We start from the raw sequence: 22,922 nt of genomic DNA, 5'->3' as shown, positions 1-22,922 counted from the left end.
ATCATAAATTTAGAGCTGGAAGGAAACTCAGAAGTCATCCAGCCCAACCTCCTCATTTTACAGATAAGGAAACTGAGGCCTCATAGTAGATAAGCAAATTGCACAAGGTCACACAACTACCATATTTCCAAGACAAACTGTCAGGATCATATCATGCTATATTGTACTCAAGAAGGGAGACTGAAGTCACATAGAACTTTTTTGATCTTTATGTCGCAAATGCTTTATTGTGCTCATAATAAAAGTGGCATGGATGAGGGGGTGGAGAGCATTCAGAAAAGGCTCCTCTTCAACTATCTCAAAGAAAAAAACAGATGAGGAAAACGCAAGCCTCATCAAGCTCATGGCCTTGTGAAAAATGGAAAAACAACATCTAAATGCCAACTTTCATGGGAAGCAGAGCCAAAGTGGGAACATAGACCAGTTTTTTCTTAACATTTCTCTGTTTTTCCAAAAAAGGTAATAGAATTTTTTTTCTCTTTCAGCTACACCTCCACCATCTCCAGGTCCAATGTTGCAGTGTTTAAAGGGACGGGGTGAAAACTACAGGGGCAATATCGCAGTTACTAAGTCTGGATTTACTTGTCAGCACTGGAATACACAGACACCTCACAAACATAATCGGATCCCAGAAAAGTTCCCCTGCAAGTAAGCCCCCATGAGTATAATATAGGAGAACACAATTCCCTCCTTCCTTTTTTTTTTTAAGATCACAGGCCAAAGATTTTATTTTTAAACATTTACCTTCTGACTCTAAGGCAGAAAAGTGGTGAGGGTTATAGGCAATGGGATTTAGTGACTTGTCCAAGGTAATACAGCTAGGTGGTTTCTGAGATCAGATTTGAATCTAGGCTCTCCTATCTCCAGGCTTGGCTTTCTACCCACCGAGCCATCTACCTGCCCCACAATAGGTCAAAGAGTTTGAGCCAAAAGGTAATTTGAAAGTCCTCTTCTCCAGTCCCCTCTTTTTACAAATGAGGAAACTGAATTCCAGAAAATTGAAGGATTTGATCAAGGCACAAAGGTAGCACAGGACAAAGTTGGGGTTGGAATCGAAGGCTTCTTGACTCTAAATCTAGCACTAAACATTTGGGGTTGAAGTATTTAGGTATCAGAAAAGAACTGAGGTTGACTGAGGCTTGTGTGAGAAGGGGAAGGCTATACTAATTTGTATGGAAGCCAGCCATTTTTTTCCACCTTCATCTCCACCCTCAAGTCTCTTTACCCACTAGAAGCTTCTGCCATTAATTCCTAAAGGATTCTTTAGAGTTAGTCAATTTAGAGCTAGCATGAGCCCTAGATGCCACCTAGTCCAATCCCTTCTTTTAACAGATGAAGAAATTGAGGGTCACAACTAGAAGTAAGTGACCAGATTTGAACATAAGTCTTGTAACTCTAAATTTGGAATTATAACAGTCTGGCTGTCCTAGAGAGTTCTTCAATTTTTGGAGCCACAGATGAATACTCAGGTTTACAAATCATATTCTTGAGCACAGTCTCCTTCCCAAAACAAATATACGACTTAGGGATCTTAACATGGGCTTCATTTCGAGAAGCAGCTTTGGCACGTTGGATTAACAACTTTATTTGGAGTCAAGAAGAAACTGAGTTCAAGTCTGGATTTGGATATATCTTGGACAAATCAATTAACTTCTCAGTGCCTCAGGCAATCCTCTAGACTGTAAATTTCAGAGTATTCACTTATCTACATTGGTAAAGGAAATTTTCTTATAAAGAATTCCCTATATCTGTAGTTCTGGACCAAAAAATTGTGTCCATTATAATTATTATTGCTAGGAGTAGTAGTAGCAAGTAATAGTAGTAGTGGTGGTAGTAGAAGTGTAGTATTAGGTAGTAGTAATAATAATAAGTAGATGAGTAGAGTAGTAGTAGGTAGAAGACATGGGCAGCTAGCTGGTACAATGGATAGGGAGCTGGCCATAGAAAAAAGAGGTCCTGAGTTAAAATCTTGCCTCAGATATTACCTAACTGTGTGACCTTGGAGAAGTCACTTAACCCTGTTTATCTCAGTTTCATCTGTAAAATTAGCCATGGAAGGAGATGACAAACCATTCTAGTATCATCCAAGAAAACCCCAAATGGAAGGGTCATGAAAAATCAAACACAACTGAAACAACTGAACAATAATAACAAAATAGATAGTAATAGTGGTGGAAGTAAGTAGTGGTGGTGGGGTGTTGGTAGCAACAGCAGCTGATTCTTTAGCATAACCCCCCCCCCAAAAAAACATCATGTTAATGAGTCCAACAAAGGCTAAATACTTTTTTCATCCTTGAACCCAACAGAAGAAACTGATTTTTTTAAAACTTTCACATTGGTCATTGCTTGTAAGAGTATACTCATGTAAAACCAAAACTCTAAAATAAAACCCCAATAAACTAAAGTGAAAAATAGTATGCTTTGAGCTGCATTCTGACTCCCACAGTTCTTTCTCAGGAGGTGGAGAGCATTCTTTGTCATAAGTCCTTCAGAATTTTCCTGGATTTTGTATAACTGATAGTATCTAAGAAGCTGTGATTTAACATGAGCCCATTCCACGTAACCTTTATTTCTGGCATTTGTTGAACACAGTGTATCTGAACATTTCACACCTCTGCTCAAGAAGCTTTAGAGGCTCCTTATTGACTCCTAGTATAAAATACAACCCCCTCTCTTTGGCATTTGAAGCCCTTTACTATCTCTAATTTACCTTTGAAGACTGATTACAAATTATTTCCCACTTACTTTGTATCCTCTACCTGCTATTGCCTATATACAATATTCTTTTTCCCACCTCCGTCCTTTTGCATAGGTTGTCCCTTCTGCCTAGAATGCCTTCTCTCTTAATTTTAGCCTCTAGGAATCCCTAGCTTTCTTCAAAGCACAGCTCACATGCTGCCAATGGAGAACCCTTTAATATTCCCTGTGATGCTACTTTAAACCCTTTGCATTACTACATAGGCTCCTTCCTACAGTGCAGCATTCTATCCTTGAGGTGAGACCCTATATTGTTTCACCTATATATGTCTAGTGCCCAGGATACAGGAGGCATTAAGTAAAATGATGAGTTTAGTTGTGTCATGGCAGGCACATAGCTTTAGAGGCATATATAAATTAGTTTATTTGTTTTAATGGCAAAATGTTTCTTCAGTGCTATTGATGACAATTCAATTAACTTTCAACAAATTCTTTTCAGACATTTGGATGAAAACTATTGCCGTAATCCTGATGGGGAGAGTGCACCCTGGTGCTATACTACGAACAGTGAACAGAGGTGGGAATACTGTGACATTCCTTTGTGTGGTTCTTCTCCTCCGCAGATAGAAGCAGTAGGTAAGGGAAGTTTCCATGAATGACATGAGTGATGGGGTCAAAAGTGCTCATATGATTCTCCTACTTCCGTGCTACTGGTTTTTGTTTTTATTCTAATTGGGTGAGCTCCCACTTATCCTGCATAGATTATTTGGCTAAGAATTATATTTGCAGAGTTGTGAGAGGAATCATCAGTTGTGCAGAAAATCCCATTTATTCTTCAGTATGGCAAAGAGACAGTGTGGGGCAGTGGAAAGAATATGGAACTTGGAGGGCAGCTAGGTGACTCATTGGATTGAAAGTCAGATATAGATATAGAAGGTCTTGGGATTCAAATCTGGCCTCGGATATTTCCTAGCTATGTGACCCTGGGCATGTCACTTATCTCCCATTGCCTAGCCCTTACTGCTCTTTTGCTATGGAACTAATACACAGTATTGATTCTAAGATGGAAAATAAGAGAAAGAAAGAAGTAAGGGAAAGGAAAGAAGGAAGGAAGGAAAGAGAGAAAGAAAAGGAGGAGAAAGAAAAAAGAAAGAAAGAAGGAAGGAAGGAAGGAAGGAAGGAAGGAAGGAAGGAAGAAAAGAAGGAGGGAAGGAGGGAAGGGGAAAATGAAGGAAGAAAGGAAGGAAGTAATGAAGGAAGGAAGCAAGGAAGGAAGGAAGATAGATAAAAAAGAACATTTGTGGAATTAGGAGTCAGGAGAACTGGATTTAAATCTTATCTCTGATACTTACAAACTGTATGATCATAGGTAAACCCCTGTTAACTCCTCACATATCAGTCTCTTAATCTACAAAATGGGAGTAATCATATTTATACTATCTACCACATAGGGTTATTGTGAAAAAAGCAAATGCTTTCTCTCCTTCCCAACTCCTGCCCTCATATTAGGGGACTTGGACATACATATGTATGGTCCTCCCTCAAATCCTCTAACTTCCCAGTTCCTCAACTTACTCTTTTTCTATGTCTTCCTCCTCCACTCCACCTGATATAGACACAGAGATGATCGTACTCTTTCATTTGGCTATCACCCATAAGTGCTCTATTCTCATAAGCATGAACTCTACAATTCAATTATCTGATCATGATCTTTTCTCATTTCTTCTTTCCCTCTGACTAACCCTGTTATTAATTCTTACTGTGGCCTCCAAATCTTCCACTGCTCAGTTCTTTCCCAGGCCATCACCTCTGTACTGGCTACATTCTCCTCTCTTTCCAATCTTCACCCTTGATGAACCAGCTCAACTCTATACAACCCTTTCCTCTCAAGTCCTTTGCCCACTTAGCCTGTTACTAAGCTCTGACCTTAGATTGCTTCCACATCCCAACACCTGTAGTCCAATTCTCCTGTTGCTGAACAAAGCTAGAAACAGTCACAAAACTATGCTAATTTGGTCCATTACAAATTTAGGTTACATAATCTCAACTGGGCCATCAGTGTGGAAGTAGTGGTAATGAGTCCCAAAGAATGGCCTCTGCAGTGTATCAAGTAGAGTTACAGATCACTGGAGTTGAGAAGGTTGAAGGATTTTGGCAAGGGTGATAGAAAGGAAGGTGATTCATGTGGCTATCTCAGTTCTTGGGGGTGATGGCAGGGGACAGGGCGGAGAGGAGGACTGAACCAGGTGCCAAGGTCATTGAAGAAGGGGTTGAGTGTTCAGAACTTTGGTAGATAAAAGGAATGTGGATAGTGGGGAAGGAGGATGAGGAATCTGGGAGAGATTGTTGAGTGATGACAGTGGAACAACTGGGGGTAAATAGCATTGAGAGCAAGGAACATATCTACCCCTCTTCCATGCCCTTGGAGTCAAGGGGGAGTGGGAGGAGAAGTGGTCTTCTTTTAAAAGCATTGCTAGGAATGTAGTATCCATTGACAAAAGTCAAGTTTGTTATCTTGAACAGTCAGAGGGAATGCTTTAGTTAAAGTGGAAGAATGTAGGGGAGTTTGTTTATAAAAGAATGGTTTTTTTTTTCCCAGAGGGTTTTGTGGAAGATGCCAATTAAGGGTAGAAAAAACTAGTAAAGGGTAGAATAAATGGAAGGAAGGTAAGGGCTGAATTGGATGGGGATAAGAATACAGGAGGTCAGTTAGCTAAGATAATAGTAACCTAATAGTAAACTAATAATAGATTGTGAGGAAAAAGACCAGTGTCCTGGCTAAATTTTACTTTCTTCCCCCAACACCTAGCACATTATTCAGTTCATAGTAGGTGCTTATTAAGTATTTGTTGAGTTGTGAATGGACTTAAATTGAAGCAGGGGACTGGAGTTAGGCTAAAGGCAATGGTATAAGATGGACATTATAATTGCAAATGAGCAACATTGGATATAGTAAGAACTTGTTGAACTTGCCAGAGTCAAGCATCCCAATTACTCCATTGGTCGCTCCTATTACTACTTAAGTCACTGGCTCTTCTAATTCATTAGATGTCTAATAAATAAATAAATAAATAAATAAACAAACAAACAAATAAATAAATTAAAAAACAATTGGTTTTTTATTTGATTTTTAAAATGTCTATTGCAGTGCCCCCCAAGCAACCCAATGTGATCCAGGAATGCTATGAGGGAAATGGACAAAGTTACCGTGGAACATCATCCACCACAAACTCAGGAAAGAAGTGCCAAGCCTGGTCTTCTATGATACCACACCGGCATGAGAAGACCCCAGATAAATTCCCTTTTGCGTATGTTTACATTATTTTCCAGTCAAGGATTAGGCCCAGGTTCAGAAAACTATTAAGGGAAACAAGACACTTAGATTCAGGATTTCCACTAGTGAATTTTGAGAATTCCTTGGAGAATTCTAGAATGTTCCTGATTCTGAGTGTAGGAGAGACAAAAACTTTGAAAAGCTTGGTATGACCAGTTTTGGGGTGGAGTGGAAGTGAAATTGAAACGAAAACCTCAGAAGAGCATTTATCATGGAACTTTGGGAGGATTCCAATTCAGGGGCAGTTAAAGACTTTAGAATAACTCCATTCTGCACTGTAAGTATATCGTCTAATAAGAAATGAAATCTCCATACCATGTAACTTGGCTGCCCCAAGAAATGAGTAAGCAGGGTGTGAGTTTTCAATGCCACTGGTGAATTCTAAGCTCTGAGACCTCTGGATGTAGGTATACAAACATGTTTTAGTAAGTGTATTGACAGGATAGATGGCATCAAAAAGGGGATTGGAAGGGTGATGGCACTGTAAGGTCTGCCATATGGAAACTGGAAGCAGGAACTAGGGATGTTTAGCCTGGAGAAGACAAGGTTTGGGGGCATCATTATAGCTAAATTCAAGTTTCTGAAGGTCTGTTATATAAATCTGCTTTACTTGGTATAAGAGGGCAGAACTAGATACAATGGAAAAAGGCTGCTAATAGGAAGATTTCAGCTTGATGTAAGGAAAAAGATCCATAAAGTACAATGGGATGCCTTTAGTTGGTGGCCAAAGAATGATGGGTTCCTCTTTACTACAAGCCTTCAAATAGAGAATGGATGGCCCCCTGACTTGGATGTTCTAAAGGAGATTCCTCTTTGGCTATAGTTTGGGTTTGATCACCTCTAGGATACATCACAATCCTGCTATTCTGTAATTGTGAATTTGTGTTATACATATTGTCATATTCTGGGTCTGGAGAAGTGATTGTCAATCTGTGGGGATCAGTCATTGAACCAGAACTGGGAGAACCAATGCAGACAGTCAAGAACCAAGGAGGACACAGAAGTAGGAGAGCACGATGAGGCAGTGGGTCAAAATGAGAAAAGTAGAAGAAATAGAACATGAGGCACAAAGGATATGAAGATCTTGAAAATGAAGGGAAGCCTATCTCAAATAGGAGACCTTTGAATGATTTCCTGCTCTAGCAGGATCCAATAACTTACTCTCTTATGTGTAAGTAGGCTAACACTTGCAGGTCAAAGGCTGTTCCACTGCAGCAGCTCATCACAGGTGTCAGATTCTTTCTCACTCCCAACCCATGATACACACACACACACACACACACACACACACACACACACACACACACACACACACACTCACCAGATAGATATTACAGAAGCCACACAAGAGGAAAAAACCAAAGCACATAGGCCAGTTTGGATTCCCTTGTAGTATCCATTGCAACTATAGGTGATTACTCCACAATACAAGTTTTCTTAATAAGTGTCAATCATGAGTCAGAGTTTATGAATCAAATCACATTTTAGAAATTCATGATTCTATCATCCTGGGGATTCCCTTCACTTGCCCAGGTTACAGGGCCTTGGTGAATTGGTCATTGGGAGTTGATGGAAGCAAAACAACAATAATAACAATGATAACAATAATAATAATGATGATGATGCTACTGCTAGCACATACATAGCTTTAAAGTTTACAAAGCACTTTACATATATTAGTTCATTGATCCTTACCATAACCTTGGGAAGTAGATGCTATTGTTATTCTTATTTTACATACGAGGAAACTGAGGTTAAGAGATTTTAAATGACTAGCCCAGGGTGGCATAGCTAAGTAAGTGTCTAAGGCAAGATTTGAACTAGGACTTCCTGACTCCAAGTCTAACACTCTAGCCAGACACGAACCACTTAGCTGTCCTATCACTTTGTGGACTACTAAGAAATGAGCCTCTCTGAATTTTTCTAGGATACCAGATGAACAGTCTGCCACCAAGCTTGGCCATGAACCCTTTCCAGATTGGTAGGACCTGCTGGAACTTGTGGTATTCTGGCATAGCCTTCAGGAACTCAGGGTCACTTCAACACCCTGATGAAGCTAGTACAACTCACAGGCCATGAGTCATAGATCATGAGTCACATTATATTTTATTAAAATTACCTCAGTAAGGAATGGTATGAGGGTCCATAGATTTGTGGTTTTTATAAAGAGGTCTGTAAGTACTCTCTGTCTTATTAATACTCTACTTACAAATATGCCCTTTGCGTACAGATGGCTGGCCCTCTTGGAAGAAGGCTGGCTTTGGAATCTTAGAAAATTAGAACTGTTTCCCCAGGCCACTATGACTAAATCACAATCGAAAGCATTTATAAAACAGCTACCACTATCATGTATTTATACTTCGTGCTAGAGAAACAAAGACAAATGGGAATTTATCCTTGCCCTTATAGTGCTGTCTTTGTATCTTTGATATAAAGAATTTACAACTTTATAAATAAGTATCCCTCTAGAAAGATCCTAACTGAACGTGTTCCTAAGTGATTCTAAATATTCTTTTGTTATTATTAACAAAAACTGTTTTTGTTCTTACAGTGATTTGATACAAAACTACTGCAGAAATCCAGATGGGGACAAAAGTCCTTGGTGTTATACCACGGATCCCAGAGTCAGATGGGAATTCTGTAATCTAGAGAAATGTTCCGGAACAGGAGGGACTCTCCCAAACTCACAAACTACAAGAGTCCCTAGTGTAGATAAGCCATCCACTGAAGAATCAGGTAATTGAATGTCCATCAGAAGCCTGCATGTTCTGAAATAGGGAAAAGGAAAGAGACAATCTTTATAGGTAGAAAAATTAAGAATGGGGAGATTTGCAAACTAGAACATATATTAGAAGTAGAAAATGAGGTGGGACTTTGACACTTAATCTGAATAGGGAAAAACAAGGTTAAAAGTTTTAGTGGTGGTGAGCCAGACCTTGCTTGAAGATCTCAAAAGAGGTAACTCTCTATGAAATATAAGTTAAAGAACTTTTGCTGACCTGGATTTGTAGAAGCACCTTCCTCCCTGGGAGTTCCCTAGCAAAACAATCATGTTATTACAACACACACACACATACACCCACATATTGCTTTAAGATTACAACAACCCTCTCTTAGGTAATGAATTATGATTATTATCCCTCTTCAGCATAGGAGAAAACAGAAATTCAGAGAAGTTAGGTGAGTGACTTGCCCACAGTCATACAGCTACGTGACACAGTGAATAGATCATATCGGTCTTCTGAGTCTGAGCTCAGTGTTTTCCCCTTTTCATCATGACCTTGACAAAAAAGAGTCAGTAGGCTTCTATTCTAATTGCCCATATACCTCATTTTAGGTACAAATCAGCCAGAAGTAATTTTTATTCATTTTGATTAATCTAATCAACTAAGATGATTCTAATATAAGCATTTCCACTTAGAGAGAGGACCAAAGTTGGACAAAGACTAAAAACTTCTTTCTTCCCCCAAGCCATTTTCTAGCTACAATTTATGATATTCTCAAAACAATAGCTAAAATTCCACAACTAGATAAAACACAATTAGTTATAGGAAGCAAGGAAAGTTCAATAAACAGTCTGCTTCAACAAACAAAATGGTCAAAACTTTCTGCACAACCTTGGAGAATCTTTTCTCTAAAGCCATTTAGTCTTTCTTTAACTAAAGGATTCTGCTTTCCATCTGCCCAACAGTGAAGCCAAGAGATGCTTCCACTAGTGAAATGATTAAAAAGACTTCTTTCTAGAACTCATCACCCTTGTCCAGTCACTACCCAGGTTATTTCAAGATCGAGTCTTTTCTTGGGTTTATCTAGAGAGAGGGGAACATGCCACTGACTTGGAATTGGTAGTCAAAGAAAGACTTATTTTGTTAAAAAAAAAAACAAAACCTTTCTTAATAATTCTAAAAGAAGAGGGAAAAGTAGCTTTAATTTGCCTCTTAGTTTTGACACTGTAGGATCCTTGCAGCTTAGGCTTTTATCACATTTTACCTAGGATTACTACCAATAGCCTCCTATTTGGTCTTCCTGCTTCTCTCAATTTCAATCCCTTCTCCCCTCAATTGGCAAAATGATTTTCCTAAAACACAGATCTGACAGCATATGTGGTAAAATTCAGTGGCTCCTTATTACCTCTAGGATCAAATATAAACTCATTTGTCATTAAAAGCCCTTTATGATCCATTCCTTTCTTATCTAGTCCTTATATATAATTCCTTTCCTTATACATTGTAGTCCACAGTCATTAGTGAATTTTTTTTTAACACTTACCTTCTGGTATAGTAGTATCCATTCTAAGAGAGAACAGCAGTAAGGGCTAGGCAATCGGTTAAATGACTTATCCAGGATCGCAGAGGTAGGAAGTGTCCAAATTCAGATTTGAACTTAGGTCCTCACTACTCCAAGCTGGGCTTTCTGTTTGCTATGCTAGGTAGCTGCTCCTATCAGTTACTTTTGAGGGCAGGGTGCCTGGACACTCATGATAAATGGTAGGACTTGATACATGCCAAACTGATCTCAAGTACAGTTTAACAAAATGACACAGCACCATCTATATCTATATCCATATCTATATATCTATATATCTATATATCTATATCTATCTATATTTATATATCTAATCTATATCTATACCTATACCTATATCTATATCTACATCTATATCTATACCTATACCTATATGTATATCTACATCTATACCTATATCTATATCTATATATATCTATATCTACATCTATATACCTATACCTATATCTAAATGTATATCTATATCTATATCTACATCTATATCTATACCTATATCTATATCTATATCTATATCTACATCTATATCTATATCTACATCTATATATCATAGTGTATGAGGTCCAGGTTGTACAAAGGCTCTGTCTCTGAGGTCCCTTCTAGCTCTAAATCCATTTATTATATTTACATATCTGTATACACACACATAATAGAACAGAAATATTAAGGAGACATCTGGAAAAGCTGCCATTAAGAAAATCTTGAGAATACTTTTAACTAGACCCTTACTTCCTGAGCTGTGAAGTTTCCTCTGGCTGACCATCATACCTATACTTTCCTCTCCATCCTCATCACTTAGAATCTCTAGTTTCCTTCAAAAATCAGCTCAAACACTTCATTCTACATGAAGCCAAAGGACCTCTTATTCAAATTATCTTAGATCTGCTTTGTATGTGTCTTATGTATGCCAATATATGCAGAGTTGTTTTTTTTTCCTTTCCTATATTGAAGTACAGTCCCTTGAGAGCAGACACTATTTTACAGCTATTTTTGTATCCCTCCAATTCCAGGAACATAGTAAGGGATGAATAAATACTTGTTGACTTGACGTATGAACTTCAATGAGTCATTTAAATTTCTTTATTTGTAAAATAAGGGGGTTACAGTAGATGATCTTCATAGGTCAGAGAGGCAGCACTGGACCCCTTCTCAAATGGTACCTAGCCCAATTTCCTTTCACAGATTTGAATTTCCCTATTATTATCAAGGGTATTGTCATCCTCCCAGTTACCCAGGCTCATAACGTTGGTGTCATCTTCAACTCCTCCCTTGTGCTCACCCCACTTGCTTACTCTGGTGCCAAGTCATGTCATTTTTTACCTTTCTAATATCTCTTGAGAGAAGGGAACACTTCCTATTCATTAGAATCCTCCAGGACAGAGAACATGTCTCCCTTTGTGTCTCCAACACTCAGCACAGTATCTCATCAATAGTGTGTAAAAAGCTCCTTGAATGAGTTCTGAATTCTGCCTCAGACATTTCACTGTTAAACCTTGGTCAAGTCATGTAATTTCTTTTAGTCTCAGTTTCTTTACCTGTAAAATGGGGATAATAATAGCACCTATCTTAAAGAGTGGTTGTGAGATGCCTTAAAAAGTTATATAAATGTGAGGTAGTATCTTATTTGCTTGTGGTCTTCCTAGTAGTAATTACTGAGACTAGTAGAATAATCCATGGTGCTCTAACTTAAACACCTCCAATCTTCTCATTATACCACACTATCTTACTAAGACTATTCTGTGAAATTCTGTAAAGTGTTAACCTCTCTTGAATTTCTAAGCTAAGTTGTCTTGGAAATTTGTCAAAATAACAAATATGAATGGATAGTTCCTGATCAGAATTTATAGGACAATCTGAAATTTAGACTCTCATCTGACACAAACCAAGCCCCTCTAGGGTTTATCAATCACACTGGAAAGTATACTATGCCACATTCTCTTCCTTTCTTATGCAGACTGCATGTTTGGGACTGGGAAAGACTACCGAGGCAAGAGGTCGACCACTGCTGCTGGCACCTTGTGCCAGGCCTGGACTGCACAGGAACCTCACAAAAATAGTATTTTTACTCCACAGTCATATCCAAGGGCAGGCCTGGAAGAAAATGTAAGCAGCATCAACTTGTTTGTTTTAACTTTTATCCCCACAGAATTTCTTTTTTTAATTCTTTACAAAAAGTTTAATGATTTATTTTCTCTCTCACACACCTTTCTCACAGAAAAACAAAACAAAACAAAAAACCTTTGCTTCAAAATATATATGCTTAATCTACAGCTCAATTCCTATAAACAAAGGGGTTGTTAGGGTAAGGCTGGGTCTGCTATTTGATTTCGGAGGTGGAAAAGGAGGCAACTAGAGGCAGTTCAAATGCATCAGCATCCAAAATATTACCAGGGATAGAATTCTCTAGATAATGGAAGATTAAGTGCTTCTTTTTGACACCTCTCGAAGAGTTTTGCCTTTTTAGTTTTTTAAATTTTATTTTATTCTTTATAAAAATCCTTGTCTTTTGTCTTAGAATCAATACTATATATTGATTTCAGGGCAGAAGAGTGGTAAGGGCTGGCAATGGAGGCTTAGTGACTTTCCCAGGGTTGTTGCATAGCTAGGAAGTATCTGAGGCCAGATCTGAACCTTGGAACTCATGCGTTTCGGTCTGCCTCTGGATCTGCCTCTCAATCTGCCAAGCCACCTAGTCCCACTTTTTAGTGATTTCTAAATCATGTCCACAACTGGAAGGGACTTGCAAAAGTATTTAGTCCAACTCTCTCATTTTAAAGATGAGGCCATGAAAATTCTAGAGGACTCCTGATGAAATATGATACTCACCTCCTGACAGAAGAAGAACTCAAGTGCAAAATGAGATATATTATTTTGAACATGGCCAATGTGGGAGCTTGTTTTTTGCTTGATTAGAACTATATTTCATTGCCTTTGTTTTCTTTCCTTTTCAACAGGGGGCAGGTAGATGGAAGGGAGAGAACGTATATTTTTATTAAGTAAAGAATAAACTGAATAAAAATAAAATGGAAAACAGATGAAAAGCAGAGTCCCAGAGGGATAAAACCTAAGGTTACCTCAATGGCAAAGCCAAGATTCAAACCTAGGTCCTCTGACTTCTGTTCTTTACCATATACCATGTAATGCTTGTCCTTGAGGTCTATTTTAACCTATTGAGATGGGGGTTGGAAGGTGAGCTCCAGTATTCTGTCTTATCACCAGGGTCATTTGTCAGAGTCTCACACTTTCTTTAAAGGATAGCTTTTCTAGAGTGATGATTGCAGGGTAGAGGAAAAAGGGAGGGCTTTCGAGATGTTACTTTTGGAAGCATCCCTTTGCTACTTTTAGGACTCAGTTCTGGGAAATGAGAAGGCTTTATTACAAGATCTTGAATGTCCTCCCTTCTAGTTCTAAATTCCTGTGACTTCTGAACCCACAAGGAAACAGTCCTCACCTGGAGAAGTGTTACTGTAATGAACACAAGGCAAAGCCAAGTAACTAGTTTTATTCCATTTCCCCTTCTCACAAGCCTGTGGCTTCTCTACTGCCCAAATATTGTCTTTTCCTAAGAACTAGACAAAGTATCAACTCTTAGAGATCCTCATTAACAACATTACAATATTACAAGTCTCTCTCTCTCTCTCTCTCTCTCTCTCTCTCTCTCTCTCTCTCTCTCTCTCTCTCTCTCTCTCTCTCTGTTTCTCTCTCTCTGTTTCTCTCTCTCTGTTTCTCTCTCTCTCTCTCTCTCTGTCTCTGTCTCTCTCTCTGTCTCTGTCTCTTTCTCTGTCTCTCTCTCTCTCTCTCTCTCTCTCTTTCTCTCTCTCTTTCTCTCTCTTTCTCTTTTTTTAACAGTATTGCCGTAATCCTGATGGTGACCGCAATGGCCCTTGGTGCTATACAACAGATCCTAAAAAGCTTTTTGACTACTGTGACATTCCCCAGTGTGGTAATTTCACTTTTCTCCCTTTTTCCTATTTCTTAAAACCCTTGAGAGCCATAAGAATAACTTCTTATTCACGTTTTCAAGCTTCTATGTAAGATAGCTGGATAAGAAGCCTGTCACAAGATGCCCTTTATTCTGTACAGGAGAGTCTACCTAACCTGCTAGAGGCTTTCCTCTAGACATCTTAACATTGTATAGAGACCAGTAGAGCATATAAGCTCTCCCAATATGAATGGCTCACTTCTTTTCTTAATCATAATAATCTGATAATCCTTTCTAACACTTCTGTGCAATTCTTTATAGAAATAAAGAGCCATTTAGTTACTGTAGAATGACCTGCAGTAATCTCTGTAGTCCATTCATGGGTGACCTATGGCTTTCATTCTTTGGAATTCAGAGTATTGTATTGCAAGCAACCATATAGCATCATTGGGAAAATATTTATACTTAAGAGATGGGCTTTGGGTTAATTTGGTAGAACTTTGGGATTATTTAAAATACTGCACAATTCCCCAATTATAACCCAAGTTCTTATCTTCCTTCTACTCAATTTTATTTTTATTTATTTATAAAATATTTATATTTATATTTCTCTCAACATCCCTAATTAGGGCTTTGAGCCAAAGCCAGGCAAGGCCCCTTGCACTATTGGCTAATGAGGTCAGTCCTACATGGATTTATGTTGGGTCTCTTGGGTCTTGAGACAACCTCCATCTTCTGGAGTTGGGTCCCTGCAACATTTGTGAGCTTAATGACGTTGGATCTTTAGGGTCCTCCCTGGTATCTCAGGACAAAGTATTAAGGAACTCAGAGCCTTTAATCCTAGGCTGTCTTAGTCTGAGAGCATCATGTCTGATGTCTGAGTCAACTTAGTCAATTTAGTCAACAGTTCTCTGGGGCTTTCTTGGGGGAACCCTCTTCTCTTGTTCTCTCTGGACAAAGAACCTTACAGGCTAAACATGTCTCAGTCCTTCTGGAAGGTCATAGTACTTTGGCATTGACTTTGTTGGCAAAATCCCTTTTCCTATTGACTTTGGCTTCTGACTGAATTTTTTTACAATTCTGGTGTGGAAAAAGTCTGCCATTTTTCATCAGATTTATCAATCATTATTATTTAATCAGTCAATTCAATCAATCAATAATTGTCAATCATTATTGAGTCTGATAACAAAATAAGTAATGGGAGTTGGGAGGTCAGCCACCAGTTCAGGCAGTCATCTTGGCTAAATGCCAATTCACTTGGAAATCTAGGGTGCTGTGTTGCCTACTACCATGTTGGAAGGTTTCCAAGAAGTCTTTTCCAAAGATGTTTATGCCTACATAGTTTACGTCCCTTACTTAAGCTGACATTTTTTTGGTTTGTTTTAGCCCTTATTTAGTAATCTTCTTGAATTGAATAATAGAAGCCCTTTCAAAAACTCTCTCTTTCCTTTCTCAAGCCTCATCAACTTCATTTGACTGTGGAAAACCCAGAGTAGAGCCACATAGATGCCCAGGAAGAATCGTAGGTGGGTGTTTTGCTCAACCCCACTCTTGGCCATGGCAGATCAGTCTCAGAACAAGGTAAGATGCTTTACTGTTAAATGCCATGCATTCCTTCCCAGAAAGACTTTTATTCAAGTGCTTACATTTAAGTATGTACTAACACTGCAGAAGACAATGCCTTAATTATAGATAGGAAGGTAAGAAGGAAGAATAAACTAGCCAAAACATTCTCCATACCTACTTCCCCAATTAAAAAAACAATCCATACAAAAGGATGAGTCCTTTAGCCAATCTCCTTTGGAATGCAAGCTCCTCCTAGTGGACAGAACCTGAATCCAGTGTACGCTCTCAGTGAGTCCAGAATCCAAAATCTGTTCAGCCTTAAAAAAAAAAAAAAAAGCTTATTAATGGGCTTTATTTCAGAGTTATTTCTGACTATGCCTCCATCCCATCCCACCCCCAAATTTAGTCTTTCTTTTTAATTAAAATATATATATATCTATAACCTCCCCAAACAATAAAAGCTGTCTATCTCATAACTTGTATAACGTTATTCTCTTAGTTCCCAGTCTCTCATGAGAGAAATAACCCATCCAACATTAGTGAAAATAAAGATGTTGATAATTTCTCTATACTATTCTGACATCTTTTGATAATGATAAAGGGAAATGCGATAAACACTTATATCACACATTCTATGTGCCAGGCATTGTGTTAAATAGTTTAAAATTATTATCTCATTTAGTCCTCATAAGGTCAGTCCTATAATTAACCTTATCTTATAGTGGAAGAGGGGAAATAGGTGGCAGAATAGATAAAGTGCCAGGCCTAGGGTTAGGAAGACTCATCTTCCTAAATTCAAATTTAAACTCAAGCATCTACTGGCTGTATGACCCTAGGCAAGTCACTTAACTCTGTTTGCCTCAGTTTCTTAATATATAAAATGAACTGGAGAAGGAAATGGCAAGCCATTGCATTATCTTTTACAAAAAAATCCCCAAATGGGGTCATGAAGAGTTGGACAGGACTGAAAAAGGACTGAACAAAAACATAGGTAAGGAAAGTAAGGCAAAGAGAATTTAAATGATTTGTCCAGGGTCACATAGCTAGAAAGTATATGAGGCTGCATTTGAACTCAGGTCTTCATGACTCGAGGCCCAGCACTCTATCCATCACTCACCTAGTTGCTCTAATAGAGACTGAACCTGTATTTCATTGGAACAGAAAAAATGTCCTAGATGCTGAAACTTCTGCCAATACAAGTAGGTACCTTCTTTAACCTAGAGTCAGAAAAATACCTTGGTTTGCCCAGGGTCATATAGTATTTATCAGAGGTTAAGTCTTGCACCTCAATTTTCCAATTCTCTATCTTCTATGCTATGTTCCTTTCAGATCTTTGGACCTATTAAATATTTCATTTTCTTTGCTCCCAGATAGTGAATGTTTTAGGGCATATTTCTAAGAGATAGGACTTCTAAGTTTAAATCAGAATTCCCTAAAAAACTCTCCCTTGAGGACATCCTTTGCTCCCTATGAAATGCTCTATTAGCATTCCATCTCTCCAATGGTCTTGACTTAGTTTTAGGGAAAAGGTCTCAGAAATAAAACCTTTGCCAAAAGTCAATGGTTGGTTGTTTCTTTTACGCAGAATACTAATGAAGTCAAGGCCATGGATTCCAACAAACTCTGCCACAGGGGCATTTAAGTGTGCTATATTCGATGGTGAATGACCAAACATATAATACATGCCAGATAACTGACAAATATTGGGGGTGATGTGAGGGACTAGAGTTGATCAGGTGAGAGTTTAAATCAGAAGTGTGCTGGTAAATGTTAAAGCTCTCTGAAAACTCACTGCATTATTAATATTTTCTCCATCATTTTAAATATAGACAATCAACAAAACAATAAATCAAGACCTGATCTGTAGGATTTATTGATTTCTAAAGTATAATAAGCACTCACACTGAAAATAGAACAATTGACTCTCCGAGCCTTTGGAAGTTGTCTCCAGCACACCCTTTATAGAGATGATCATTATAAATCCATTTAGAAAATTTCCTAAAATGGAAAACCAGTGTGAAGCACACACTCTATTGACAGTGGATGTTAGAATAGAAAGAACATTATATGGGAAGCCAGGGGGCCTACGCTCTCATTTCTAACTTAGCCCTTAAATGAAAGGGAATAGAGCAGGATCAAAAGGGGAAAATAAGATGGAGGGCAATACACAATAATTAATCATAATTCTGAATGTGAATGGGATGAACTTACCTGTAAAATAAAAGCAGATAGCAGAGTAAATTAAAAACCAGAATCCTACTATATGTTGTTTAAAAGAAACACATTTGAGGGAGGGTGACACACACAGATTAAAGGTAAAAGACTAGAGCAGAATTCATTGTTCATCATCTAAAATAAAAAAGCAGGAGTAGAAATCATGATATCAGTCAAAGCTAAAATTAAAATTGATCTGATTAGAAGAGATAAGAAAAGAAATTATATCTTACTAAAAGGTGCCATAAATAATGAAGCAATATCATTACTAAACATTAAGGAGGAAATAGTAAAACAATATTAGTGAGGGACCTCAACTTGCCCCTATCAAAACTAGATAAATTGAACAAAAAAATAAGAATAAAGTAAGAGAAGTGAATAAAATGTTAGAAAAATTAGAGCTAACAGATATCTAGAGAAAATTGAATAGGTATAAAAAAGGGAATATATCTTATTTTCAGCAGCACATGGTACATATACAAAGATCAACCATGTACTAGGGCATAAAACATTGCAAACAAGTGCATAAAAGCAGAAATAATAAATGCAACTTTTCAGATCATAATGTGATAAAATTATAATTAATAAGGGTTCTTAGAGAAACAAATTTAAAATTAATTAGAAACTAAATAATCTAATTCTTCAAAATTGGTGAGTAAAAGAATAAATCACTGAAATGATTGCTGATTTCATTGAAGAGAATGACAATGAAGAGATAACATATAAAAATCTGTGGGATACAGCTAAAGCAGTACTCAGGGGGAACTGTATATTCCTACGCGCCTATATCAACAAAATAGAGAGGACAGAGATCGTGGAATTGGGTTTGCAACTTTAAAAATTAGAAATAAAACAATTTAAAAATCCCCAGAAAAAACTAAATTGGAAATCCAAAAAATTAAAAGAGAAGTTAATAAAAATTGAAAGTAAAAGAACTATTGAACTAATCAATAATACCAGGAGCTAGTACTTTCAAAAAAACAAATAAAAAATAAAGTACTGGTTAATCTAATAATTGACGCCTTAGGTCATTCTGAGTCTAAGTCTCTTGTCATATTATATATAAACTGAGGGAACTGGACACCATAATTTTAAGTCAGTTGGTCAAAAAGCATTTATTAAGCACTAACCAGCAAGCCTCAAACCTATAGGTGAGGCATGGGGGATTTCTATGCCAGGTATGTGAAGACTTTCTTGTGGAATGTGCAGATGAGAACAATTTGTTCCAATACCCATGAAGGCAGCTTAATAGGGTGCTATGGAGCTGCTTAGAGCTGTCAGACACTAAAGATGTCAAAGCCATCCACTGCATCCCAGGCCATCACCTGTTATCCCAACTTTTGTATTTCCTCTGGACTTTGGTGAAATCTGGAAGAGAGAAATGATCCTGACAACTTTGTACAATTGCACAAAATCTAATTCATTCTCAAGTTAAGACAACACCCCATGAAGTAATTGGTTCTCTTTAAAAGGAAGAATGACAAAAACAATAATCACAATGAATATAGCCCATGTTCTAGTCCTTTCTGACTTTGAATTTCTAGGATTCATTTTATCTTGGAAGGACAATATGGTCATATGACCAGCTTTAGCTATCTTTGGATATGTTAGTAGAAATGAACAAGTTGTTTCACTAAACCCTTCCTCTCTGTTCTAGGTTTGGTGATCACTTCTGTGGAGGTACCCTCATAGCTCCACAGTGGGTACTGACAGCTGCTCATTGCCTGGAACGGTAAGCTGGCTACTAAGTAGCAATAACTGTTAAGTAATCCAGAGAATGTTTAGCTTCAATGTAGAGAGAGTTCAGACAAGCTTGTGAATCTAAGTGAGGAGCTGGATCAAAGCATTTAGCTATTTGCATGTTGGTTGGCATGGATGTATTCAATTGTCCCAAGACAAACACTATTTATTCCTGTCATACCCTTATTGTTTCATTCTCCTTTTCAGATAGCAGTAACATCAGGGACACAAATGAGTACATCCCATATCACTCCTGGCATTCCTTAACTGCTAAGGAAAGGCAGGAATGATGGGACAAAATTTACAACTTTCTTCCCTACTAGTCCAATGTCTATGATGCATTTATCCAATCCTTTATTAAATGTTCATTAAGGACCTAGTAAGGCCAAGGCAAAAAAGAAGATAAGATAAGATCTCAAGGAATTTTATAATTTGATGGAGGGGATTGGAGTGAGGTGGATGCAATATGCAAGAAACCATGATAAAAGAGAGTGAAATAATTGCAAAGGAGAGCTCCAGGAAAGTGTGCTGAGACATCTGAGAGTCAATCAACAAATCATTTGTTTTACATGCCTATTTGTCAAGCACTGTGTTAACCAAAACAAAAAAAATGAAATGGTCCTTGCTGGTAAATAGCTTACATTCTATTATGTGGCTATGTATCTTTGCTGTGGGAGTGGAGTAGAGTAGATTACAGAGAAGTGGTCAGGTGAAGCTTCAAGGAAGAGATGGCATCCAAGTTGAAACTTGAAGGGAGGCACTTTTACATTTGGTGATGGTGCCAGGTGGACAGTGTCTTCAAGACATGGAGGGATAGCAGTAAGCAGGCACACAAATACAGAAAGACAGAGAGACAGAGAAAGAGAGAGAGGAGAGAGAAGAGACAGACAGAAAAAGAGAGAGACAGAGGCAAAGAGACAGAGACAAAGAGAGACATTATATACACATACAAATGTATATATATATATATATATGAGAGAGAGACAGACAGAGAGACAGACAGAGAGAGAGAGAGAGAGAGAGAGAGAGAGAGAGAGGGGGGGGGGGATGGGATACCTTATTTGTTTGGAAAGTAGAGTACTTTGAAGAGGGTCTTGCCTAGTGGTAGTAGGATTTTATACATTAATCAGGGGATATTAGGGAAGGTCTTTGAGTAGAGGAATGTGACTTGTTTCTAGGGCCACAACAGGAAGGTACTGGCAGTTGGGTGAACTTGGCCTTTTGAATAGGCAGAATCCATAGAAAAATGCTAACAGTTGATTTAGGAAGATCACTTCTGCTCTCAGGATGATTCTTCAGGTGCAACATTCTCTCCCTTTGATTGTACTTTTTTAATTATAGCTCCACCAGGCCTGCTTCGTATAAAGTTATCCTGGGGCTACACAATGAAATTCCTCCAGAACCATATTCTCAAGAAATAGGAGTCACTGAGATGTTCAAGGCACCCTATCGGGCAGACATTGCTTTGCTGAAACTGAGCAGGTATTAATTGGCTCACCTGTGGCAGTGTGATAGGTCTTTTTAGTCCTGGATGTTATAAACCCAAAGGAGCAGCTTCAAGGTAAGGGGAAAATAAGTCCACGTAGGTGCTTCTGGGATTCCCTGGAGCAGCCAGCTGGGATCAGCACTAGAGATCCTCTTGCTAAAATTTCAGGGTGAGCACGGACACCTCAGAAGTCATTAAAGATCAGTATTTAATTTATTATTTTGTTGAATGTCTAGACAAGTATATTTCATTTAAATTAGACTTTTAAAATCATGTGTGAAGAGAAGTTAGATAGCATAGTTGATAGAGTGCCAGAACTGGAGTTAGGAGGACCTGGGTTCATTTAACCCCCATTGCCTAGTCCTTGCTGCTCTTCTATCTTAGAAGTTATACTAAGACAAAAGGTAAGGGTTAAAAAAAAGTATGGGTGTATAAGTTCATTATTTCAAAAGATCCATACAACATCCCTGTGAAGTATGATTATGACCATTTGACAGATAAGGAAACTAACCAAAAAAAAGATTAAGGGATGTGGCCTAAATCAAATAGCAAGATTTCTGAGACTCTAGCTGGAGTCAGTGAATAAACATTTATTAAATGCCTACTATGTTCCAGGCACTATACTATGTTCCAGGGCTAAGCACAAGAGATATAAATAAGAAAAAGAAAAATAGCCCCTGCCCTTTAGGAGCTTACAGTCTAATGTGGGAAGACAACACACCAAAAGAAGCTAGAAATGGAGGAGGGGTAAGGAAGAAGGGAAGATGGAAAAGTCCAAAGAAGTATGGGCAGATGATAAATGAAAAGATGGCTGACCTAAAAACCTTCCTTAATAGGATGGTTCATCTGTTTAAATGTTTAAAATTTAGCTAGTTGAATTTTAAAAAAGGTCCTGGGTGTCATTATTTCTTTTTCTTAAAAAATTTTTTTAACTTAGAATTTTTTTCATGGATAATGATCCCCCCTTAACCCCCCCCCCCCCATGCTTCCTTCCCCTCCTGGAATTGACAAGCAATTCCACTGGGTTATACATGTATCATTGTTCAAAACTGATTTCCATGTTATTCATGTTTGCAATAGAGTGATCTTATCATCAAAACCCTAATCACATCCCTATCACACTATATGGTTGATCATATGTTTTTCTTCTGTGTTTCTGTCCCACAGTTCTTTCTTTGGATGTGGATAGCATTCTTTCTCATAAGTTCCTCTGCATTGTCCTGGATCATTGCATTGCTGCTAGTTATTTCACTAAATCACTTTGGGTTAGAAAGGCAGGCCTATACTAACTAACCTAGGGACTACCATTGAATTTAGAGAGACAGCAAACTCATTACTCATCACTAGGAAGACTGGAAATAATAACACTGGGATAAGACATTTGGAAGAACCTCTGTATGATTTCTCCTTTCAGACCTGCCACCATCAATGATAAAGTAATTCCAGCATGCTTACCTTCAGGAGATTTTGTTGTGCCTGACAGAACATTATGCCATGTCACTGGCTGGGGTGAAACCCAAGGTGAGAGAAATTCTATAGCACCAAGATGCAATTAATTGTCTTTATTTACATGTGAAACTATCTAAATTTGGTGTCTTCTAATTGAAAAAATGTTCCAATTTCTGACATGTAAATCTGTTTCATTAAGAAATATTTCTTCA

General features: G+C 38.0%; 1 protein-coding gene across 2 annotated transcripts in view; it reads left to right on the top strand.

The window, feature by feature from the left end:
- PLG (plasminogen) overlaps positions 1-22,922 on the top strand; it is a 65,055-nt gene that overhangs the window by 36,613 nt on the left and 5,520 nt on the right. For both annotated transcript variants that reach the window (XM_007484858.2, XM_007484857.3), the window contains exons 8-17: positions 486-648; positions 3,197-3,333; positions 5,846-6,005; positions 8,583-8,767; positions 12,288-12,436; positions 14,183-14,276; positions 15,713-15,836; positions 19,693-19,767; positions 21,117-21,257; positions 22,676-22,782. In XM_007484858.2, coding sequence (XP_007484920.1) covers positions 486-648; positions 3,197-3,333; positions 5,846-6,005; positions 8,583-8,767; positions 12,288-12,436; positions 14,183-14,276; positions 15,713-15,836; positions 19,693-19,767; positions 21,117-21,257; positions 22,676-22,782 — 1,335 coding nt within the window. The remainder of the gene's footprint in view (positions 1-485; positions 649-3,196; positions 3,334-5,845; positions 6,006-8,582; positions 8,768-12,287; positions 12,437-14,182; positions 14,277-15,712; positions 15,837-19,692; positions 19,768-21,116; positions 21,258-22,675; positions 22,783-22,922) is intronic.

The sequence above is a fragment of the Monodelphis domestica genome, chromosome 2 (genome assembly GCF_027887165.1).
Source record: "Monodelphis domestica isolate mMonDom1 chromosome 2, mMonDom1.pri, whole genome shotgun sequence".
Lineage (NCBI taxonomy): Eukaryota > Metazoa > Chordata > Mammalia > Didelphimorphia > Didelphidae > Monodelphis > Monodelphis domestica.
This window is presented reverse-complemented; position numbering and strand designations above follow the sequence as displayed.